Raw genomic sequence first — 20,758 nt, 5'->3', positions numbered from 1 at the left:
GTGAGGTTCACTGCAATGCCCTCTAGGGTGCGCTACTGCTCTGCTGGGATGGCTTTGTGGCCAATCTGCTAAGAAAGCTGGCTCCTCTTACATCCCAATGGTTTGTTTTGTGCATTTTTGTTTAGGATGTGTTTTGTTTTGGGGTTTTTTTTTTTGGGAGGGGGTTCAAAAAGATAGAGCACAAACACATCCATTTTCAAAAAAACAAGAAACACATTTTGCAATTTTGATAACATTAGCATTCGCACTCTGTCACCTGTTCCCAACCGTATAACTCACCCACCACTATATAATCACAGCAATAATCACACAACTCATATTTGTGGAAAACCATTTGGCCGCAGCTTTATTAATTTTCTTAAACATCATCTGAAAATCACAATAAAATCCATAGCCACCACCACAAACCTCAATGTGATTGCACACCCCTGGGAAGCTATTCGGTAACGAAACTAGCTCCCATTAAGTTCTTAAACTGTGTAGCATTATCTAAACATGACCCACAGTAATGCCAGGCTTTGCCTCCCCTCGGAGCGGTATCGCTTGCGAGTGTTACATTTAATTATAATTAGCTTCTGATGTCCCAACCGCAAATGGGTCTAGTACAAACTTTTTCTGCCACAAGCGGTGACAGCCTTTGAGCTTGTCACCGCTGCCCCACCAATAAGCTGCGGCCAAGCTAGTTGGAAAGCAATCATGAACAGCACACCAGAAAATGTCCAAACCAAAAAAGGACCCTCATCCAAATGAGAAAGGCCAGGCCAATGAACTGGCAGGAACTCATAAGATAAAACCAACCTCCAGCAACTGTGAACTAGGAGAATTAAAGAGAAACTCCCATACGAAACCTGTAAATAGTGACTACCGCTAGAACCTCCTGGAATTCCAGAAGACCACACAAAATGAAGAATGAACAAATACCCACATCAAACAGTATCTTTACCCCCAAAGGAACAAGAATTAAACAGGTGATGAAAAAGTCCTCAGCTTGAAAAAATGGGTTAAAGGTGCTTGCCACTCAGACCCATACACTTCCCCCTCCCTATTCACGGTTTCGACGTTCGCGGTTTCAATTATTTGTGTTTTTTTCCCCAGGTCCCTCCTCCCCCCCCTCACCTTAAGATCGTCACATATTATCACACTCAAGTCCTACTCCTTCTTCTTGTACAAAGTTCTTCACCCCCAAACTATACAGTTACCTCAGTATGTGCAGCCCCAAGGCGTAATAAGAACATAAGCAATGCCTCTGCTGGGTCAGACCCGAGGTCCATCGTGCCCAGCAGTCCGCTCACGCGGCGGCCCAACAGGTCCAGGACCTGTGCAGTAATCCTCTATTTATACCCTTCTATCCCCTTTTCCAGCAGGAAATTGTCCAATCCTTTCTTGAACCCCAGTACTGTACTCTGCCCTATTACGCCCTCTGGAAGCGCATTCCAGGTGTCCACCACACGTTGGGTAAAGAAAAACTTCATAGCATTTGTTTTGAATCTATCCCCTTCCAATTTTTCCAAATGCCCTCTTGTTCTTTTATGTTTTGAAAATTTGAAGAATCTATCTCTCTCTACTTTCTCTATGCCCTTCATGATCTTGTAGGTCTCTATCATGTCTCCTCTGAGTCTCCGCTTTTCCAGGGAGAAGAGCTCCAGCCTCTCCAATCATGCAGTTTGTAGCATAAAATCTGAGCTGCCAAATTGCAAGCCCAATCTGCAAGCTGGGCTACTGCATTTGAAGACTAGCAGCATCTGCTATGAAACCAATCTTGCCCGACAACCTTACAGCAATTTTGTTACAAAATGTGAACAGAACAGGTCTAAAAACCCAAACTAGAGGTAAACCAATGGGACATCCCATTCCTCAGACCTCCTCAGACCCAGTCACCACTAAACACAGTCACCATTCACTCAACCATTTCCTGAACTAAGCAATCACGTTGAGGCCCATACCAAAGCACCTTTGTGGAACGCTGCCAACAGGTTATGCAAAACCAAAATACACCATATCTAACACACTTCCTCCATTCCAATGCTCGCAACACAGTCCAAATGGCTGAATGCTAAAGACCAGCAATCAAAGGAAGCTCACTCACATCCACAATGCAGCAGTTAAGCCCTACTCAGCAGCTACCTTCTGACTCTTTATCAGTCACCCTCCACATCATCTGAGCCATATCTGCCATTTGTCGGACCAAACAGAATGAGCTGCAGACACCTGAAGAAAGAGCACCCTGTTCCCGTACCCATTCCACATGATCTCCCACCGAGTTACAAATTTTTCTGCCCCCAGCAAGACCATCTAGAACCTGCCCAGGTGCCCTATCCTCCCCATACCAAACAAGAACCGAAAACGGCACCTACCATACTGTCTAGCAGTCAGAGCCAACAGATCAGTTTGATAATGTATAGCCACCCGAAAGAAAAAAAAAACCACCCAAATATAAAAGAAGAATTAAAATGATATTTAAAATGTATACCTCAAAAAGATGCAACTGCAATAAAATGTATTACTCACCTCTGGAGGGTCTATACTGAAAATGTTACTGTATTGTTGGGCAAGACGAAGGATTTATTAGAGCTTTGGGCCAATTTCCTGCTGTCTTTGCGAGGACGTATTGCATTGTTTAAAACGGTATTGTTTTGAAAATGGATTTATGTAATGCAAACTTTTCCTATGTATGTGACTAATAAAGATATAGACTTGTATCACAAAGTTCTGCGGAAATTTCTTTGGAACGGTAAAAAGCTAGACTGACTCTTGCACAACTTTCTCTGCCACCTCTAGGGAGAGGTGATTTGGCCCTACCTGATTTGAGAAGATATAACATTGCCTGTCTTCTTAGACATCTGGCAGATTGGATAAGAACACTCAATATTATACCCCTGTTCTTCTTGAACAGCAGTTGATGGCACCAACGCAGCTGTTATATTATCTTCACGCTTGAAGACCTCATTGGATTTTTCCCACCTGCACTCACCCTCTGTTGAAATCCATGAGACAATGTTGACAATGGCTGTGTACACACATGCATCTGCCTTTTACCTCGACGGTTACATCGCCTTTATGGGGAAATTGTGATTTGGATCCTGATGCTTCCAAGACTGTGGAGAGTGCTGCCGGCCCGTCACTACTTGGGTGGAAGGTAGGGCTCGCTCGCGTTCGATGGGGAGGGAAGGATCAAGTTTTCAAGCTTATTAGGATTTTATATACCACCTATCAAGGTTATCTAAGCGGTTTTTACAATCAGGTACTCAAGCATTTTCCCTCTCTGTCCCGGTGGGCTCACAATCTATCTAACGTACCTGGTGCTATGAAGGATTAAGTGACTTGCCCAGGGTCACAAGGAGCAGCGCGGGGTTTGAACCCACAACCCCAGGGTGCTGAGGCTGTAGATCCAACCACTGCGCCACACACACTGATGGAGAGTCAGCAAGGGTTCAGCTAAGCGGGGGGGGGGGGGTGCTGCGGCGGCAGGGGGGGTGCCGGGTTGAAGAGTTGTCGGCGAATCCCAGGACTAGGGCTTATTTTTGGGTTAGGTCTTATTTTCGGGGAAACACGGTAAGTGTTTGGCACTGGAACTTTGTGTGTTCCGCAAAACATCTAAACTCAGATTTAGATGTCTTATCGAAAATATTTGTATTTTTTACTGTATTATTGTATTTCGCTGATTGTCCAGCTCTTTTTAGTGTGAACCACCTAGAACTTTTGGTTATGGCGGTATAAATGAATAAAGTTAATATTATTATTATTATTATTATTATTATTAAAATGCCTCTCCTCATCTTCACCAAGCTTATAAATGTATAAAATGTTAGTTGGTTGGGTTTTTTTTTGTTTCATCTCATCTTATTTAACGATACAATATAAACATCAGTTCCCAAATGGTAAAACTACTGTGGATGGTATTGCAATTGCTTTTATTAGGACAGTTATCTTTAAATATTCTTGGACCAGTAATAGTGAAAAGAGACATGATACATATTTAGTTTTCTGATGTTCTTAAAGATGGTGTTCTCTTGACCCTTCAGTTTCTGCAAACCACATGCCAGTAAGGATGACAAAACTCCTCTGTGCAACAAGAGATCCTTTACAGCGAACACAGCTTCAGCAGGGGAAGATTTCCCGATCTGAGCCAACATCAGTGACTTCTGTTCAGCCGATACAGCAGTAGTTCCCTTTGGCTGGGGAGATATTGCTCCTGTCACAGATGCAAATCACAACATGTTTCAATCCTCAGCCCCCGGCAAATCTGTCACATCAGGAGAGGCTCCCTGTTTCGCTGACAGATTGGCCTGGGGCTGAAAGTTAATCTAATGTGTTGCGGAAAAAAAATGGCAGGCATGCAGCCATGTGTATAACAGGCAAATTCTGAGCATTTATATTAGAGCAGCCAGGGAAACATCTTCATTAGAGAAGGAAAAAAAAAAAAGCAATGATACAACACCAGTTCTGAACAAAGTCAAATAAGGACAGATTGGCCTGGTAAAATGAAAATAATTAAGAAAAGAAAAAGGTTGCAAAACCAGCCTACCAGAGAATGTGCCTGTGCAGCCCAATTTAGTATAGGGCATTTTGGTCAGAAAAGGTATATCCAATCCCCCCTTTTACAAAACAGTGAAAGCAGTTTATAGCGCAAGCTGCACACTGAATGCTCTGGGAGCAGCGCAGAACATTCAGCGTGCCTGCCTGTGCTAAAAAAACCGCTTTTGCGGTTTTGCAATAGAGGGGAGCAAGTTTGGCCCTTTGTAACTTGCACTAAGAGCAATCTCCAGAATTGTCAGGGTTTTGGTCAATGTTTTTTTCAGGAAAGAGATTCTTAATTGAAAAACAACCAACCAAATAGCAGTGTTTTAAGTTAAACTGTACACTTGTCTTGGTGGTGGTACCTGACTACTGATTGTTTAAAGAAGTGTCTCTCAAACTGTCTGCCCTAAAGAGATTCCGGGTGTGCCATGAAAGATTCCAGAATTTTCTTTATTTTTTAAAAAATTCCCTTCATAAGTATACACTAGAAAAGATGACATGTTACATCATATACACATGAGTCTGTCTGCTTAAGGATACAACTGCCCGGACAGACAAGCATCATTGTTTGACGTGATTGGTTCTTGAAAACTAACGGCATATATATAAGAACATAAGAACATAAGCATTGCCTCTGCCGGGTCAGACCAGGGGTCTATCGTGCCCGGCAGTCCGCTCCCATGGCGGCCCTCCAGGTCCATGACCTGAAAGTGTTCCCTACCTAACCTAAAATGTCCATACCCTATTCGCTCAATGTCCTGTAAGGTAAACCTCTATCTGTACCCTGTTATCCCCTTCGCTTCCAGGAAGTCATCCAGTCCCTCTATGAAGCCCAGAATTGTACTCTGTCTTATCACCTCTCCGGGAAGCGCGTTCCAGGTGTCTACCACACCTGTTTTAACTGTTTATTCAAAAGACAAAATATGCACAAGAAGCAGAAATCACATTTTCCAATACAGAACAAGGCTTTGTTACCATTTGGATCTTCTTATATTTGCAACTTGGATTTTCAGCTCTGACAGAAATTAAATTTAAAAAAAAAAACAAGAGAGAGTTTATGACTGCAGATGGTGGAAGATGAAATGCATGTTTATCGACTATCGAGCCACATTTTGAGTTAATTTGCACTGAAAAACAAGCTCATCTATTGCATTGATTAGCAATTCTATTTTATTTACTTTAGTTTCACTGCTGTTACAATTACCCATATATAACTTAAGGAACTTTAGTCTAGTCTAATCTTCAGTTTATATACCGGGTCATCTCTAATTAGAGCTCGACTCAGTTCACAAATAATTAAAATCAGGTAACATATAATGTGAACATGAGAAGAAGGTGTTAAAACACAGTTTGTCAATTCAGAAGATAAGTTATTAAGATATTGTGAAAACAATAATGTTTTTAGAACTTTATGGAATTGTTGTAGATGACCTATCAATCTAACAGAGACAGGGAGTTTATTCCAAGTTTCTACCAATTTAAACACAAGAGATTGGCTAAGCTTCCCAACAGATTTAATTCCCTTAATAGAAGGGAACGATAGTTTTATATTTCTGTATAATTCTTGAATGACAAGATCTAGAACAAAAGGGTCAAAAATTTCATAAAGAAACTTTAAACAAATAACTCTCAAATTTAATTTTTGTTGGTTTTGCAATTTTATAATTTCAATTAGAATGTGCCGGAAAAAAGATTTGCTCCATTTACCCCTTTCTTTACAAAGCTGTGCTACCGTTTTTAGTGCCAGCTGTGGTGGTAACAGCTCTGATGTTCATAGAATTCCTACTTGTGTCCTTTTATGAAATAAACAAGTTGGTTTTACATCAGTGATCTTCAGTGGAGTGTTCATTGTCCGTTCCCACTTCCTTTTTTGTACTACTAAATACAACTTAAACATACAAGTATTAATATCTCAATTAAAATACAACCTAATTGTAAAGAAAAATTTACAAACACAGCATGATAATATCATTAAAAAGTTGGAAGATCAACATTCTTGATTATCAAACAGATGAGTTTTTAATAATTTCCTAAATTTAGGATACGAATAAGCCTGAGCAATCAGCGGGCTTATCCAGGAATCCATTTTCCCCGCCTGATATTCTAAAGTCCTATCAGAGAATGTTTTATATCGACAACCCCTAGGGGTGGGGAAAATAAACATGCCCGAATTCTTGGTATGCTTTTATGAATTAAACAATTTCAGATATGATACCAAATAAGAGGGTAGTAATCCAAAAAGGGCTTTATAACAAACACACCCGAATTTAAAAATGAATGCCTAAGTTAGACTCCTACTAGCACCTAAGTCAAACCATGCCCAAAATCTGTTCCAAACCACTCCTACTTTCTGGTAGGCACCTTGGTGTAGACGCCTACCTCAAAGTGATAGGTGCCTACCAAATAATTAAGTTTATTAATTGCAAATTTAATTAAGATAATTAAGAAAATGAAGTGCCTAGTTTGGAGAGATGCACCAATCTAGACGTCTAACTTCTGTTCTTCAGGTACTGTTTATAGAATCTGGTCCTCGGGGTTTGGGCAAGTTCCTGAAGGAATAATCCATAGTTTGCTATTGAGACAGACCTGGGGGAAGCCACTGCTTGCCCTGGATAGGTAGCATGGAATGTTGCTACTATTTGGGTTTTTGCCAGGTTCTGGTGTCCTGGATTGGTCACTGTGATGACAAGAACCTGGGCTAGATGAACAATTTGTCTGACCCAGTAAGGCTATTCTTATATTCTTATGTTCTCACAATTTATATTATATTACACAAGACTAGACACCATCCCCTTAATCTATAATAATAAAACGCTAAGCGCGCATGCGCACTCTCACCGCGTGCTTCCCTGATCCCTATTCTGTCGCACTGTGCTGGCAAGAGTGCGCATGTGCGCTTACTACATAGGACTCCAAGACGCACAGAGTGGCGGCTGTCGGCGGAGGGCAGACGCCGAAAAGGGCTAAGAAGCCGGCGGGAGCGGCGAAAGTGTGCAAGGCATCGGGCCCCCCTACTCTCCACCTCGCGCCGCTCTGTATAGTCGCCATGGCAACTTCAAAATTTAAAAAAGCCCGGGCTCCAAACCGAGAAATGAGAACTGCTGCGCGCACACAGACAGGGAGGCAGGTAATTCAGGTACCCCGAGCAGTGGCTGGGTCAGGAGGGATTCGTCGCACCTCCTGTCCCAGCCCGATTCTAATTATTTTTATCTCCCTCCCGCATGCCTCACATACCTTAAGCATCCCTTGAGGGGGAAAAAGGTTACCTCGGTTTATATTGGGTCGGTTTATATTCGAGTATATACGGTAATGTACTCAAACTAGTGTTCTATAAAGAACGTAGGCACCTACTTTCCTGTAAGTTCTACTGTCATATTCCCTGTTATATAATTGCTCCCATAAGGGCAAAGCAAGGATAATATTGCATTGAAATACAGCAATGAATACTTCAATGTTTCATGAAAACAAGGCCAAAAAAAAAAACCCCTGAAAAAAAATCAAAATGCAGCTGCTCCTATTATTAAATCATTATGTATCAGCAGCAAATCTCGTTGGCCAACTCTCAAAATGGCAGATGGCCAATAAAAGGTTCGTTGGTATTTTCCATCTGTCATGTAATTTTTGGTGCCCTCAGAACGTGTTGCCTGTTGTGTGAAAGCATTTGGGGGTTTTAAGTCACACTGTTTACTGAATTACAATCTCAGATGTCAACAAAATCAGCTGGTGATGCCGTGCAATACTAAAAAAAAAAAAAATGTATTAATGTGTACTACTGTAAGTAGATTTTTGAAAGTAGCATTTTCAGCATGTCAAACTAAGCCATTGCAATAGCTTGTACTAATATATGAGATACCATTAACTCTTTCTTGAAAGGAAATAAATTATTACCCCTATGTTGTGTCGATATTCAGCTACACAATAGCAGATGGCAAATAAAGGCCAGCAAGGTTCATCTAGTCGGCCCGGCAAGGTGGCAAGAGTCATGCATGCCTCTCAGTGCAGAATATGCAGGTTTCCTTCTCTATGTCTTGTTTAGAAACGTACCTGCCTTTCCATGTAGGTTGTATCCCTCTATGCCATTTGTTTTCCTTTGATCCCATCCTCTCTTGCGTTTTGAACTCCGTCTTAGTTTTTGACCCATCCACCTCCACTGAGAGGGCATTCCAGGCATCCACCACCCTTACAGTGAAAAGGTATTGCCTGATATTGCTTTTAAGCTACCTCCCTGCAGTTTAATTTCATGTCCTCTAGTCCTATAGCTTCCTGGTCTTCGAAAAAGATTTGTTTGCTCATGAATGTCTTTCAAGTATCTAAACATCGTTATCATATCACCCTGTCTTTTCTCTCTTCTAGGGTATCTGAATATATAATCAGGTCAGTGTCACAGTAAGGGGAAAGTCCATCCCGGGCACCGCCTTGGTGGGGGAGCCAGCACACATCCTCCTCACCCTTGCTACGCCACTGAATCAGGTCTTCAAGTTTCTTCTCATACATCTAGCACAGACTCCACACCATTTTGGTCACCTTCCTCTGAACTGCTTTGAGTTCTTTTCTATCCTTAGCAAAAAAAACAAGCCTCCAAAACTGAATGCAGTACTCCAAGTGGGGCCTCATCAAATGCTTGTAGAAGGGCATTAATACTTCCTCTCTTCTATTGTGGTTTTGGGGAGTCCTGCCAACTCAGCTGATTGGGGATTCCTCTGCTGCGATCAGCTGACGGCAGGCTGTAGACTCTTGTCGGGATCCCCTAGCAAAGATAAGCACCAGAAATGTAGGCCAGGGTTTTCCGGGCCTACATTTCTGGCGCCAATCTTTGCATGAATTGCGCTTACAAAGGTGCTTGAAGCGCAATTCTCTAACCAGCACTGTCGTTTGATTGACACGCGATCAACGGCCATTTTTAGGCAACCACCAACCTGTGCACTGTTTAGAGAATGCTGGGAATAGTGCCAGTAACATGAGCCAAGTATCCAGGGGGGGAACAGAGAGTCAACGATGAAATGAGAGATTAGGAGAGAGAAGCAAACCTACCTCACCCTCACTTTGACCTGCTGAAGTGGTGGGGTCTCCATTGCAATAGGTTGCCTTTATTATCAGACACCACTAGACGACTCCATGTAATTCCAGCATCTTCAACCGAATGTGAGAGACACTTCAGCGCATTTGTGCTCGACACATAATTAACGTCACAATGCAGTTGCATGTGTCCTGAAACTGTTGAGGCTATTTCGGTCGTGCTTGAGGGGTACAAAAATAATCTGATCAAGTGATTTTTGGAACAGTGACTGGCACAGGCAGACAGTACATGTTATCGTAGTGACAGTTGCACAGCACACGACTCGCACATAGTAGCACTGCGACCATTACAATTGCAATGCGTGTCTGTCTGCCATTTATGAATGAATGGAAATTGCATACAGTAATCCTAAAAAATAAGCGAGAAAGAGATAATGGTTACTGCGGATGGGCAGACTAGATGGGCCATTTGGTCTCTATCTGCCATCATGTTTCTATACCACCTATAGCCTACGTGGTTTATATTCAGGTACTCAAGCATTTTTCCCCATCTGTCCTGGTGGTCTCACACTCTGTCTAATGTACCTGGGGCAGTGGGGGATTAAGTGACTTATCCAGGGTCACAAGGAACAGCATAGGATTTGAACCCACAACCTCAGGGTGCTGAGGCTGTAGCTCTAACCACTGCATCACACACTCCCTACACCGTTGCTGTCACAATTAGAATTAGTTTGGCAGTTAACAATGCAGTGCCAGCTAGCAAGAGGCCTAGATTCGTCAGTTGTAGTCTTATCTGCTGACACTGTGTCTGGAGCTGGGAAAATGCACCGCGGGTCATGGGTATGGTTCATGGGTCAAAGATGTGATGGGTCTTCTGGATCATGAGTCATAAAATATGACCCACTGTCAGATCTGCCCTACACAACTTCTATTTTCAATTTTTATCCTTTCGAAGCACTAAAACTAGTCTGACCTTGTTTGCCGATATACTAAGCACTTTCTGTTATTTGTACAGCAGTGGTGAATCTACATTTTAGTATCCCAAAAACATTTTAATGTAGGGAAATCCTATTTCTATATACACAAGTCTCTGATTATAATGAGATCTACATTTATGCTTTATCATCTGCCCTCAAAGCCCAATTTATTGGGCAATATTTATAGTTAACTAAAAGCATGAGTTATGGGTTACTTTTCATGGCAGTAATAGGTGCAGAAAGCAATTTACCAGATGGCAAGAAGCATACCCAATAGTTACATCTAATTAATAGCACTTTTTATGAGAGAATTAGAAGAAACTAATTAAACAGTAAGCTTTAAAAATGAATAGCAGCTAGAGCTGTAACACAGTACGTGCCTTGTCTTACAATTTTTTGGATTCTTTCTTTTTAGAAGTTTTTATATGTCTTTGGCCACAAAAGGGATTCTTGAATGCTCAGAACATTTGCTGCACATCTCGTGATGCCTCATCATCTGAGTTCACTCGTTCCCAAGAACTTTCTTTCTTGTCCCAAAGGAATGCATGGACAAATGCCTCATTTTTTTATATATATATATATACCAGTGCTGGGGCAGTCTTGATTCTGAACAGGGGGGGGGGAGCAAGGTCTCCTCCTCACATGATCCAGGTTAATCTGCATTCCCTCAGTACTTGGCAGAGCAGAGAAATAGAGAGTTTTAGTTTTCCCTAGCAGGGATCCCATCATGAGCCAGAGCACTTTTCCAAAAAGGGGGACTAGCCTAAGGATATGCTTCTGTCTTCTGGGTCTCCCTCTCCTGCTTTATGTCACAGTCCATCTGATTCACAAAACCGCAACTGCAGGAAATTGGCAAAGTTTGCTAAGAGCTCGCCGAGACACAGGTTGGTTAGTCGCCTATGACTGATTTTGCATGTTTCCTCTACTGTTTGATGTTAATCAAGTGAAAACCCTGGGGTCTCATACTATCCTAGCATTTTTTATTTTTTTTTTCATAGATCCTAATTTCTTTTCAGGCTACTTGGCTTAAACTTTTTTTTTTTTTTTTTTGTCTTTTCTATTTTATTTCCAAACCTCTCAAAAATGTCAAGTGGGAGGATCTTAACATTCTATTCTTACTGAACTTAAATGTATTTAGTACAACGGGGTGCTAAAAAGTTCTCAGCCCAACCAAGAAGAAAATGGCGTGGATATGGTTCAATCAATGATCTGAAACAGTGTCAAAATATAAAGTTTCGTTTCTGCAAATTGGCACTACAGTGACAAAATAATGCTCAGAATTTAGGAAGTTGGTTGGTTGGGCTGAGAACTTGTCAGCACCCCCTCGTATGTTCCAAATTCAAACTAGAATTTTACAAACTTTTAGTAAAGTAAAGTTTAAAATGCTTAAGTTGAAAAGTAAGAATTCAGTCATGAGGCTATATAAAAAAAAAGTGATGGAATAGAATTCAAGTGTCTCCTGCAAACATTAAAAAATAAAAATAAAAAATTCAGCACTTGTGGTGAGAAGTAGAGAATGACACGGTGACAAAATTCATCACCGTTCCCATCCCCGCAGATAATCGTGGGAAACCATGTCATTCTTTAAGGAGAGAGGGAAGAATCAGAGTATAATTGGGCACAACCACTGACCCGCAAGCTTTGCTTTGAAGAATGCTGGTGTAGAAGGACTGAGGTTGAAATAGACACTAGAAAATGACATGGGATTATGTCCCGCGGTTATCCGCGGGGACGGGAACGGTGATGAATTTTGTCACCATGTCATTCTCTAGTGAGAAGACAGTATTTAAAAAACAAATGAGAGTTCAACTTTTGTTATTTTTTTCCAGTTGGAAAGAATTATACAAAACTACGAAAAGACATAATTCCTCCAATATTCAGAGCACAGGAGATAGCCGTTTGTCTCCTGCAATCCATGGCAATCCCAGATATTAAATGCTGGAATCGTATCCAGCCACCGACATTGAATATCCAAGTCCAAGTTTACCACCAAAGACTTAGCCAACCAAGCTGATATTCAGCAGCTTCCTGGCTAAGGCAAAACAGTGAAAAATATAGGAACAGTCCATAATCTGGTACTGAGACAGACATGGAGGATGCCACTGCTTGCCATGGATCTGTAGCATGGAAATTTGCTACTATTTGAATTTTTGCCAGGTACTAGTGACCTAGATTGGCCACCATGAAGACGGGCTACTGGGCTAGACGGCTATTCTTATGTTTTGATGTTTTTCAGTCACTAGCTTTAGCTAGCCAGGTGCTGAATATTGGCGTTGACTGGCTTTGTTGCATAACAAAGGCCAATCCAGAGAGTAGGATATTGAACAGGAGATAACCGGTTATCTTCCGCTGAATATCGGCAAATAGCCAACTAAGTGGTATTTAGCCAGCTGGAAGTCGTTCCTGGCTTCCTAAATGCTGCTAAATTTCAGGCCCAATGATTCAAAGAACCACATTGGATTGAAGGTTCTAGAGAAATAAGCTCAATCCCCTCCCCCCATCCAAAAAAAAAGATCCTATCAGATTCGTAACGAAGATATGTAGGCAATGAATTCCACAGAGAAGGGGCAGTAACAGCAAAGTTGTTGGTGCATAAAGTATTAATTGATTTTAATGAAGGTATAACTAAAAGATTTTGAGAAGTTGAGCGAAGGGATTTTGATGTGCCATACGGGATTAAAAGACTATTAATAAAATTGGGTTGGTTATTCATTCTGGTTGTAAATGTTAAAAGTAAAATTTTATAACTAATCCTGTGTTAGATTGGCAGCCAATGAGCGTTGATTAAAAGATGGGAGACGTGATCATATTTCTTTGCCCCGCTAATGATCTTAATAGCGGTATTTTGGACGATCTGTAGTCGTCTAATCTCCTTTTTTGTAATGCCCTTATAAAGGGCATTATAGTAATCTATACACGAAATTACCAATGAGTGAATTAAAGTTCTCAGTGCGGCAGGTTCCAGTAACTTTGAAGGGGAATGGATCATTCTCAGTCGATAGAAACATTTCTGGATGACTGCACTAATGTGAGAATGATACAAAAATTTACTATCGAGGGTAACGCCCAAAAGCTTTAAAGTTGGAACAGTTTTGATAGGGGTTGATTCAAGTTTCAAGGAGCCTGAAGTGTTGTATCTTCTTTTAGCGGAAAGATCATTAGTTTAGATTTATTAATGTTGAGTGAAAGTTTATTAGAATCGAACCAAGATTTAATTTTTTCTAATTTGTGATTAATGAGGACTACTTCTTCCTTATTATTTAAATCGATAGAATGAAGAAGTTGGACATCGTCCGCATAAGCAAATGTGGTGAAACTGATGGCTTGCGAAACAGTCAGAAGAGGTGCTAAAAAAATGTTAAAAAGCAAAGGAGATAGTATAGAGCCTTGCGGAATACCATGCTTACATGAAAAGGATTCAGATGAGGTATTATTGAAGATTACTTTAGAAGATCTATCTTTAAAATAGGATATGAACTATTGCAACTCCCTCTATAAAGGATTACTGCTAAAGGAAATCAGATGCCTAGAACTTATTCAAAATACTTCCATCAAAATGATTACTAGTTCCCCAAAATGTCACCCCTTTTCTTAAAACTGCTCATTGGCTCCCAATTTCTCACCGTATCACTTTCAAAATTGCCTTACTTACTTTTAAAGCACTCCTTTCTAGACAGACATCCTTCATTGATAAATTACCTCTTTAGATATCTAAGATCTTTTTCTCAAAATGTGCTCTTCATTCCCTCCCTCAAGACCTTTCATATGCATTGTACAACTTCATTTGCCGTAACAGCACCACTAAATTTGGAACTCTCTACCCCCCAATCTCAGGGAAGAATCAAATAGTGAGAAATTATTTTTTTCTTTTTTTTAAATATCTTTATTCATTTTGAAGCCATAAGTAAGTGCAACATATAATACAATTATATTACACTATAAAAGCACTTAAATACAATTAAAATTGTAATCTATGACAAATAGATATATCACCCCACCCCACCCATAATTATATTCAAAAAGTACACTCAAATTAAGAAATTAAAAATATGTTCCAACCCACCCTGGACGTGTATGACCAAAGAGCAAAATCAACAATCACTCTTTGCAAAACTTTGCCAATGGCTCCCAAATCTTCAGAAACTTTTTGTAATGTCACTGTTGTATAGCTATAATACATTCCATTTTTAAAATGTGACCGAGAGACTCCCACCAAAAGGTATAATTCAATCTATCCCAGTTTTTCCAATTCCTTAAAATAAGCTGTATGGCAACCCCTGTCCTAATAAAAAGAAGTTTATTATTGTGAGAGTGCCAAATAGCACAGTGTCATATGTTAGTGCCACTGGATTTTCCATTACTTGTTTACCTGATCCCAAATGGATCTCCAAAATTGATGTATCAAGGGACAATAATATAATAAATGATCCAATGTCCCAGGTTCAAGATGGCCGTGCCAGGATCTATTAGAATAATTTCTGTAATCTAACCGGAGTCCAACACACTCTATGTAGTGAGAAATTCAAAGGTGCTCTATAAGTAGCTTCTCTTCAGATTCTGTAATGGCAGCTCTGAATTGCCTAGTCTTTGTAATTTTTGACGGAGCAAAAAATCGATCCACTTGTATCCATTCTACTCCACTCAGGATTTTGTAGACTTCACTCATATCTTCCCTCAGCCATCTATTTTCCAAGCTGAAGAACCCTAACCTTTTTAGCCTTTCCTCATAAGAGAGGAGTTCCATCCCCTTTATCATCTTGGTAGATCTTCGTTGAACTTTTTCTAGTGTCAGAGGCTTTCAAGACAAGAGAGTCACTTCCAATGCAGCACTAAAGGTTCCACTTCTGTATAAATAAATAATAATAATTAAAATTTAAAAAACAGAGACTTATCTGGCACCAAAGCGAACTCCATTTGGCAAAATTATCTTCTTCAATTCATCGTGTCAGTTGGAATTCAGCAGCATCAGGGGATTTCAAGATTCACAAGACTTCCTACCGACACAGCTGATAGCAAAATGGGTAATACCTTTGGGTATTGGTAGGCTGCTGAATTTCGATTGAGGAGATGAATTGAAGAAGAGAATCTGAGTCCTTTACTCTGCCTTCCTCTTAAACACTCCTGACTTTCTTTCAAAGTTAGGCATCCTAAGTGCAACACCAGAGGAGGTACTGGGGACAGGGGAGACTCATACCCGAGTCTGGGGTGGGGACTGGACTGGAGAGAGTGAGTCCCAGACAGACTCTCTGCAAAGATACTAATCTAATCTAAGCCTTAGATTTATATGTCATGTCATCTCCTGAAGTAAGAGCTCGACTCGGTTTACATAAGACTACAATACACAGATATATGCAAACAAAATAGAAATACACACACAAAAAACAGATATATGTACATAAAACACACACACATACACAGAAAAAGGATGGAAAAAATTCCACAAGTCATGATCTGCATACTTTCTGCACTTGATTAATAAACAATGGCAATCAGAATGGATTTCTTTTTTATAGCAGTAGTAACAGAGCTCTGCACAAAATGGTACATATTTTCACAATTTGCAACCTCTTTAATATGGGAGATCGAACCCCATTAGTAGAGTAAATTGACTAGTTAGGAATAAAACTTCAGCTTTGCAAGGCTTATCAGATCTTTCTGTTCTTGCCTTTCAGAAAATGAAACCCTTTGTATCACTTCACCTTCATCAGAGTTTCCCAGAGGATTTTTCACAGAGCAAGAGAGAAAAGACGGAGGGATCATTATCTATATTCTAATCGTTCTTTACATGTTCCTAGCTGAGGCTATAGTGTGTGATGAATATTTTTTACCTTCCTTAGAGATCATCAGTGAATGTAAGTAATTAGAAAATACTGTAAGTACCATCCTGTCACTTTTACATTCAGAAAGTCTAAATGGTGCCAATTGGTCTAGTCCAGTCCCGATTTGTATGTCCCTTTATTTTATTCTCTGAGGACCCCTTTCACTAAGTTTTGGTAAGTGCTAGTGTGTGCTTGTCACAGTTTAAATGGTTTACCACGAGACATGTTCAAGCGTCCTGCACTAATTTCCTGATCTGTTCACACTACAAAATATTTTTTATGTTATCATGCAGGGGCCATGTCTGGCGTTCTTCACCTGATGTTAAACTTCTTATTAAATTAATTTGGGCTCACAATCAATAGTCCTTTCAGCACTATTCCCAAGTATGTAAATTTCTTAATTCAATATTTCACTACTTTCTTTCTTTTCTCTCCCAGACCTCAGCAGCACTACTCTCCGCTCGAATCCTCTCATAGGGGTTAGTTTCATGGATTATATCATAACTGGTCCACCTATTGTAGGCAAAAAAATATTTCTTTCTTGATATGCTTGTAAATCTGTTTCAATCAAAAATTTTCTTACATCTAACTTAAGTACTTAGGTAATACAGTGGTACCTTGGTTTACGAGCATAATTCGTTCCAGAAGCATGCTCGTAAACCAAAATACTTGTATATCAAAGCGAGTTTCCCCATAGGAACTAAGGGAAACTCGCTTGATACGTTCCCACTCACCTAAACCCCCCGAGGCCAGCAGCGCTGTTCTACCCCCTCCTTCCCAAGAATCGGCATTGCTCCCCCCAAAGGCCCCCCCCGCATGATCCACCCCCCGCAATCCGGCACCCTCCCGCCCCACGATCCGGCATCGCACCCCCCCCGCGATTCAAAATCCCCCAGACCCACCCAAACATGCTACTTACTCCCATCTGGCCACCAGCACCAGCATCAACGCACAGGACATGCCGGTGCCCGAAGATCTGCATCCTCTTCTTTGCTGGGCCTTGAGCATCTGCGCATGCTCAATGCCTGCGAGTTCACGCTGTCTCCATGTTCGGGTGGGGCTGGGGGATTTCAGATCGCGGCAGGGGGGGTGCGACATGAGCGGGGGGATGCTGGATCGTGGGGGGGAGGGTGCCGGATCTTAGAGGGTGCCGCTGAAGGTTCTTCCTTCTGATGGTCTTCAATCTCAATTGTTGGCCACTCAGACCCTCAATGAATAGCTACATATTTCCAATACCAATTAGATAGTTATGATAATAAGCCAGGTAGTATGTTGGCTAAGATGATTAGACAGTGGCAGGGACCTTCTTGTGTTCTTTGTTTAAAGGATCAGGGACACATAGTTAGGAATATTTGTCATCTGTTTGGAACATTCTTTGCTAAATTATATACCAGGGATGACACCAATGATTTGAGCAGTAGTGAAAATTTGGGTGAGAGAGGACTACTGTGGCTACAAGAAAGGGAGGAACAAAGAATGAATACTCCAGTAATAGTTGATGAGGTTTATTGGGTTATCAGGCAGAGTAAGCTAGGGAAGGCCCCAGGTCCCAACGGTTTTTGAGCCAAGTTTTATAAAATCATGGGTACATAGATTCTTGGTCCCCTGACAGCATATTATAATTCCATAATTTCTACTGGGAAATTGCAAAACTCCCTTAGCCAGGTGCAGGTTATTGTTCTGCCCAAGCCAGGCAAAGGCCATATGCTAGTGGATTCCTATTGCCCTATTTGCTTAATCTGCGAAGAGTCCAAATTGCTGGCCAAGGTTCTGATGAATCATTTAGTGTGGGAGTGTGTGGTGCAATGATTAGAGCTACATAGGCCTTAACACCCTGAGGTTGTGGGTTCACTTAATCCCCCCATTGCCCCAGGTACACTAGATAGAATTTGAGCCCACCGGGACAGATAGGGAAATATGATAAAGTACCTGAATGTAAACCAAGTGATGATATAAGTGGTATATGAATAAATAAATAGTGTATTTTTCCCCAACATTGATTGTGTGCCCTCATGTGGGATTTGTTAGTAGTGGACATGCAGCTAAAAATATTAGAATGATCTTGGCATCTCTGGATGCGACTCAAACCCAGTCTGAGCCTTCTCTGCTAGTCAGGTTTGATGTGGAGAAGGCATTTGACCAGGTAGATTGGCGGGTCCTGCATGGGGGTCCTTGAGAGCAGTGGCATTTCAGGATTTTTTCATGATATAATTTGGGCCCTGTATCAAATTCCTACAGCTTATATTAGTGCTAATGGTATTTAGAGTGCCCCATTTAATATTGAATGAGACACTAGGCAGAGATACCCCCTGTCCCCACTCTTATTCATCTTGGTTCTGGATTCTTTAATTAGGGAGTTCTAGGGTAATCCTGAAATTGAGGGGGTTCTCTTGATGGATCATGAGTTCAAGACAGTTATGTTTGCGGATGATCTTTTGGCATTTGGTTCATCTAATGAAGCCCAGGCATTCCTTCTCAGTGATGCTGGAGCGCTTTGAGGAATTCAGAGATTTTTCTGGATTTAAGTTGAACATAGATAAATCTGAAGCTTTGTCTACCTGTCCCAATCTGCAATGAATAAGGGGGAGCAGACTTCCCTTTGCAGTGGGCAACCGGTAATTTTCAGTACATGGGCATCCAACTGGATCCTAGACAACTGTATTTTAGTAATGTTTCTGCTCTCTTTCAATTTACTTTTCAGCAATTAGACACGGGGCACTCATTGCTATTATCTTTGATGGAGAGAATAAACTTATTTAAAATGACCATTTTTCATAAATGGACTTAATACACTTCAGAATCTTCCTCTGTTGCTTCTGTGTAGGGGTTTTTCTTTCCTGCTGTTTTTCTGTTTATTTATTTTAATTTATTTACTATTTTCTTTCTTAATAATTTTTTGTATTCTTTTTTGTTTTTTATTCTGGTTATCATTCCATCTATGGATCCTGACTTGACAGTTCAGATTTGACCGTTATTCCTTGTTCTGTCAATAAGGCCTCATTCTCACCTGGTTGTTCCTGCACCGTTGACGATCCTGAGTTATGCCTGACAACTTGCCTGTTTTCTCTCCTGATGTTTGTTGGCGATCCTGTGCTGTGCCTGGCGACCGATCCATGGCGAGTGGCATTGGTGATGAGTTGGAGAGGGAGTGCTGCCGAGGTCGGCGGCGGGTGACTGGCTCACCGAACAGAGGCGGTTGTCGAGGCGGAGGCGTCGTGGCTGGGATGATGGGTGTGAGCTGTGATCTCCCTGCAGCTAGACGTGCTCGGATCCCCTACTGGCAATACGACACCGACAGGATGGGAGGTCTGGAGAATGGCCGTTTTGTCATACCGGAGTGTTGCAGCGTCGGATGTCCCACAGCTGACTGGATCATCGTTCGTGTGTTGCGATGTCTTCGGGGGCTGAGTGAACTGCTCTGTCCTGTCCGGAAAGCAGAGAATCGAAGCTGGAAGATCTGTAAGCTATTGAATTTGATGAACAGCAGTCCAGAGGGTCGGAAAATGCTTCTTCTGCTTTGAAGAATGATCCCAGGGCTGATGTACAAAGCTCGATGATGGCGGTTGCCCATTTGAAACAGCTAAAGCTCTAGAGACGATACTCATTGATGACTGAGGGAAATAAAATCAAGCCCTTCCTGAACTTTTGTCCTATTTATATATTATATCTATTTCTTTTTACCTTATTTTATTTTATTTATTTTGCTTAGCTTTTCTTTTAATTCATTTTATTTAATTAGTTTCTTTTTATTACTTTATTATCTTGGCATGTACATTTTTGTTTTTCAATAGTTTTAAATATTGAGAGCTCTAAGTATTCTTGTTAGGATGTTTTGTATCTCATTTCCGCTATCTTTATTTTCTTAATAATATTTACTAATTTTGCTTGTCTTTGGTACTTTAGTTAGATTGTGAGCCTTCGGGACAGTAAGGGAATTTCAAAGTACCCATTCCTTATTTAATTCATCTTAACATCTTTTCTCTTTGTTTCTTCTCCTCTTTTCAAATGCTCTTGTAAATCTTTCTCCTCTCTCCTCCTATATTTAAGATTTGTAAACCGTGTCGAGCTCCACTTTTGTGGAGATGATGCGGTATATAAACTTAAGGCTTAAATTAAATTAAAGAACATAAGAATTGCCACTGCTGAGTCAGACCAGTGGTCCATCATGCCCAGCAGTCCGCTCATGCGGCAGCCCTCTGGTCTAAGACCAGCACCGTAACTGAGACTAGCCCTACCAGCGCACGTTCTTGATCAGCAGAAACTTGTCTAACTTTGTCTTGAATCCTTGGAGGGTGTTTTCCCCTATAACAGCCTCTGGAAGAGAGTTCCAGCTTTCTACCACTCTCTGGATGAAGAAGAACTTCCTTACGTTTGTACGGAATCTATCCCCTTTCAACTTTAGAGAGTGCCCTCTTGTTCTCCCTACCT

General features: G+C 41.0%; 1 protein-coding gene across 3 annotated transcripts in view; it reads left to right on the top strand.

Moving 5' to 3' along the window:
* The first annotated feature begins 11,279 nt into the window (after positions 1-11,279).
* The window catches only part of SLC24A5 (solute carrier family 24 member 5), a 38,907-nt gene continuing 29,428 nt past the window's right edge, over positions 11,280-20,758 (top strand). For 2 of the 3 annotated variants that reach the window (XM_033920391.1, XM_033920388.1), the window contains exons 1-2: positions 13,819-13,938; positions 16,184-16,363. In XM_033920391.1, the coding sequence (XP_033776282.1) occupies positions 16,297-16,363 (67 nt within the window). In that variant the 5' untranslated portion in view covers positions 13,819-13,938; positions 16,184-16,296. Of the gene's footprint in view, positions 11,396-13,818; positions 13,939-16,183; positions 16,364-20,758 lie in introns of those variants that run through there. The other variant, XM_033920390.1, reaches the window with a different exon arrangement.

The sequence above is a fragment of the Geotrypetes seraphini genome, chromosome 14 (assembly GCF_902459505.1).
Source record: "Geotrypetes seraphini chromosome 14, aGeoSer1.1, whole genome shotgun sequence".
Taxonomy (NCBI): domain Eukaryota; kingdom Metazoa; phylum Chordata; class Amphibia; order Gymnophiona; family Dermophiidae; genus Geotrypetes; species Geotrypetes seraphini.
This window is presented reverse-complemented; position numbering and strand designations above follow the sequence as displayed.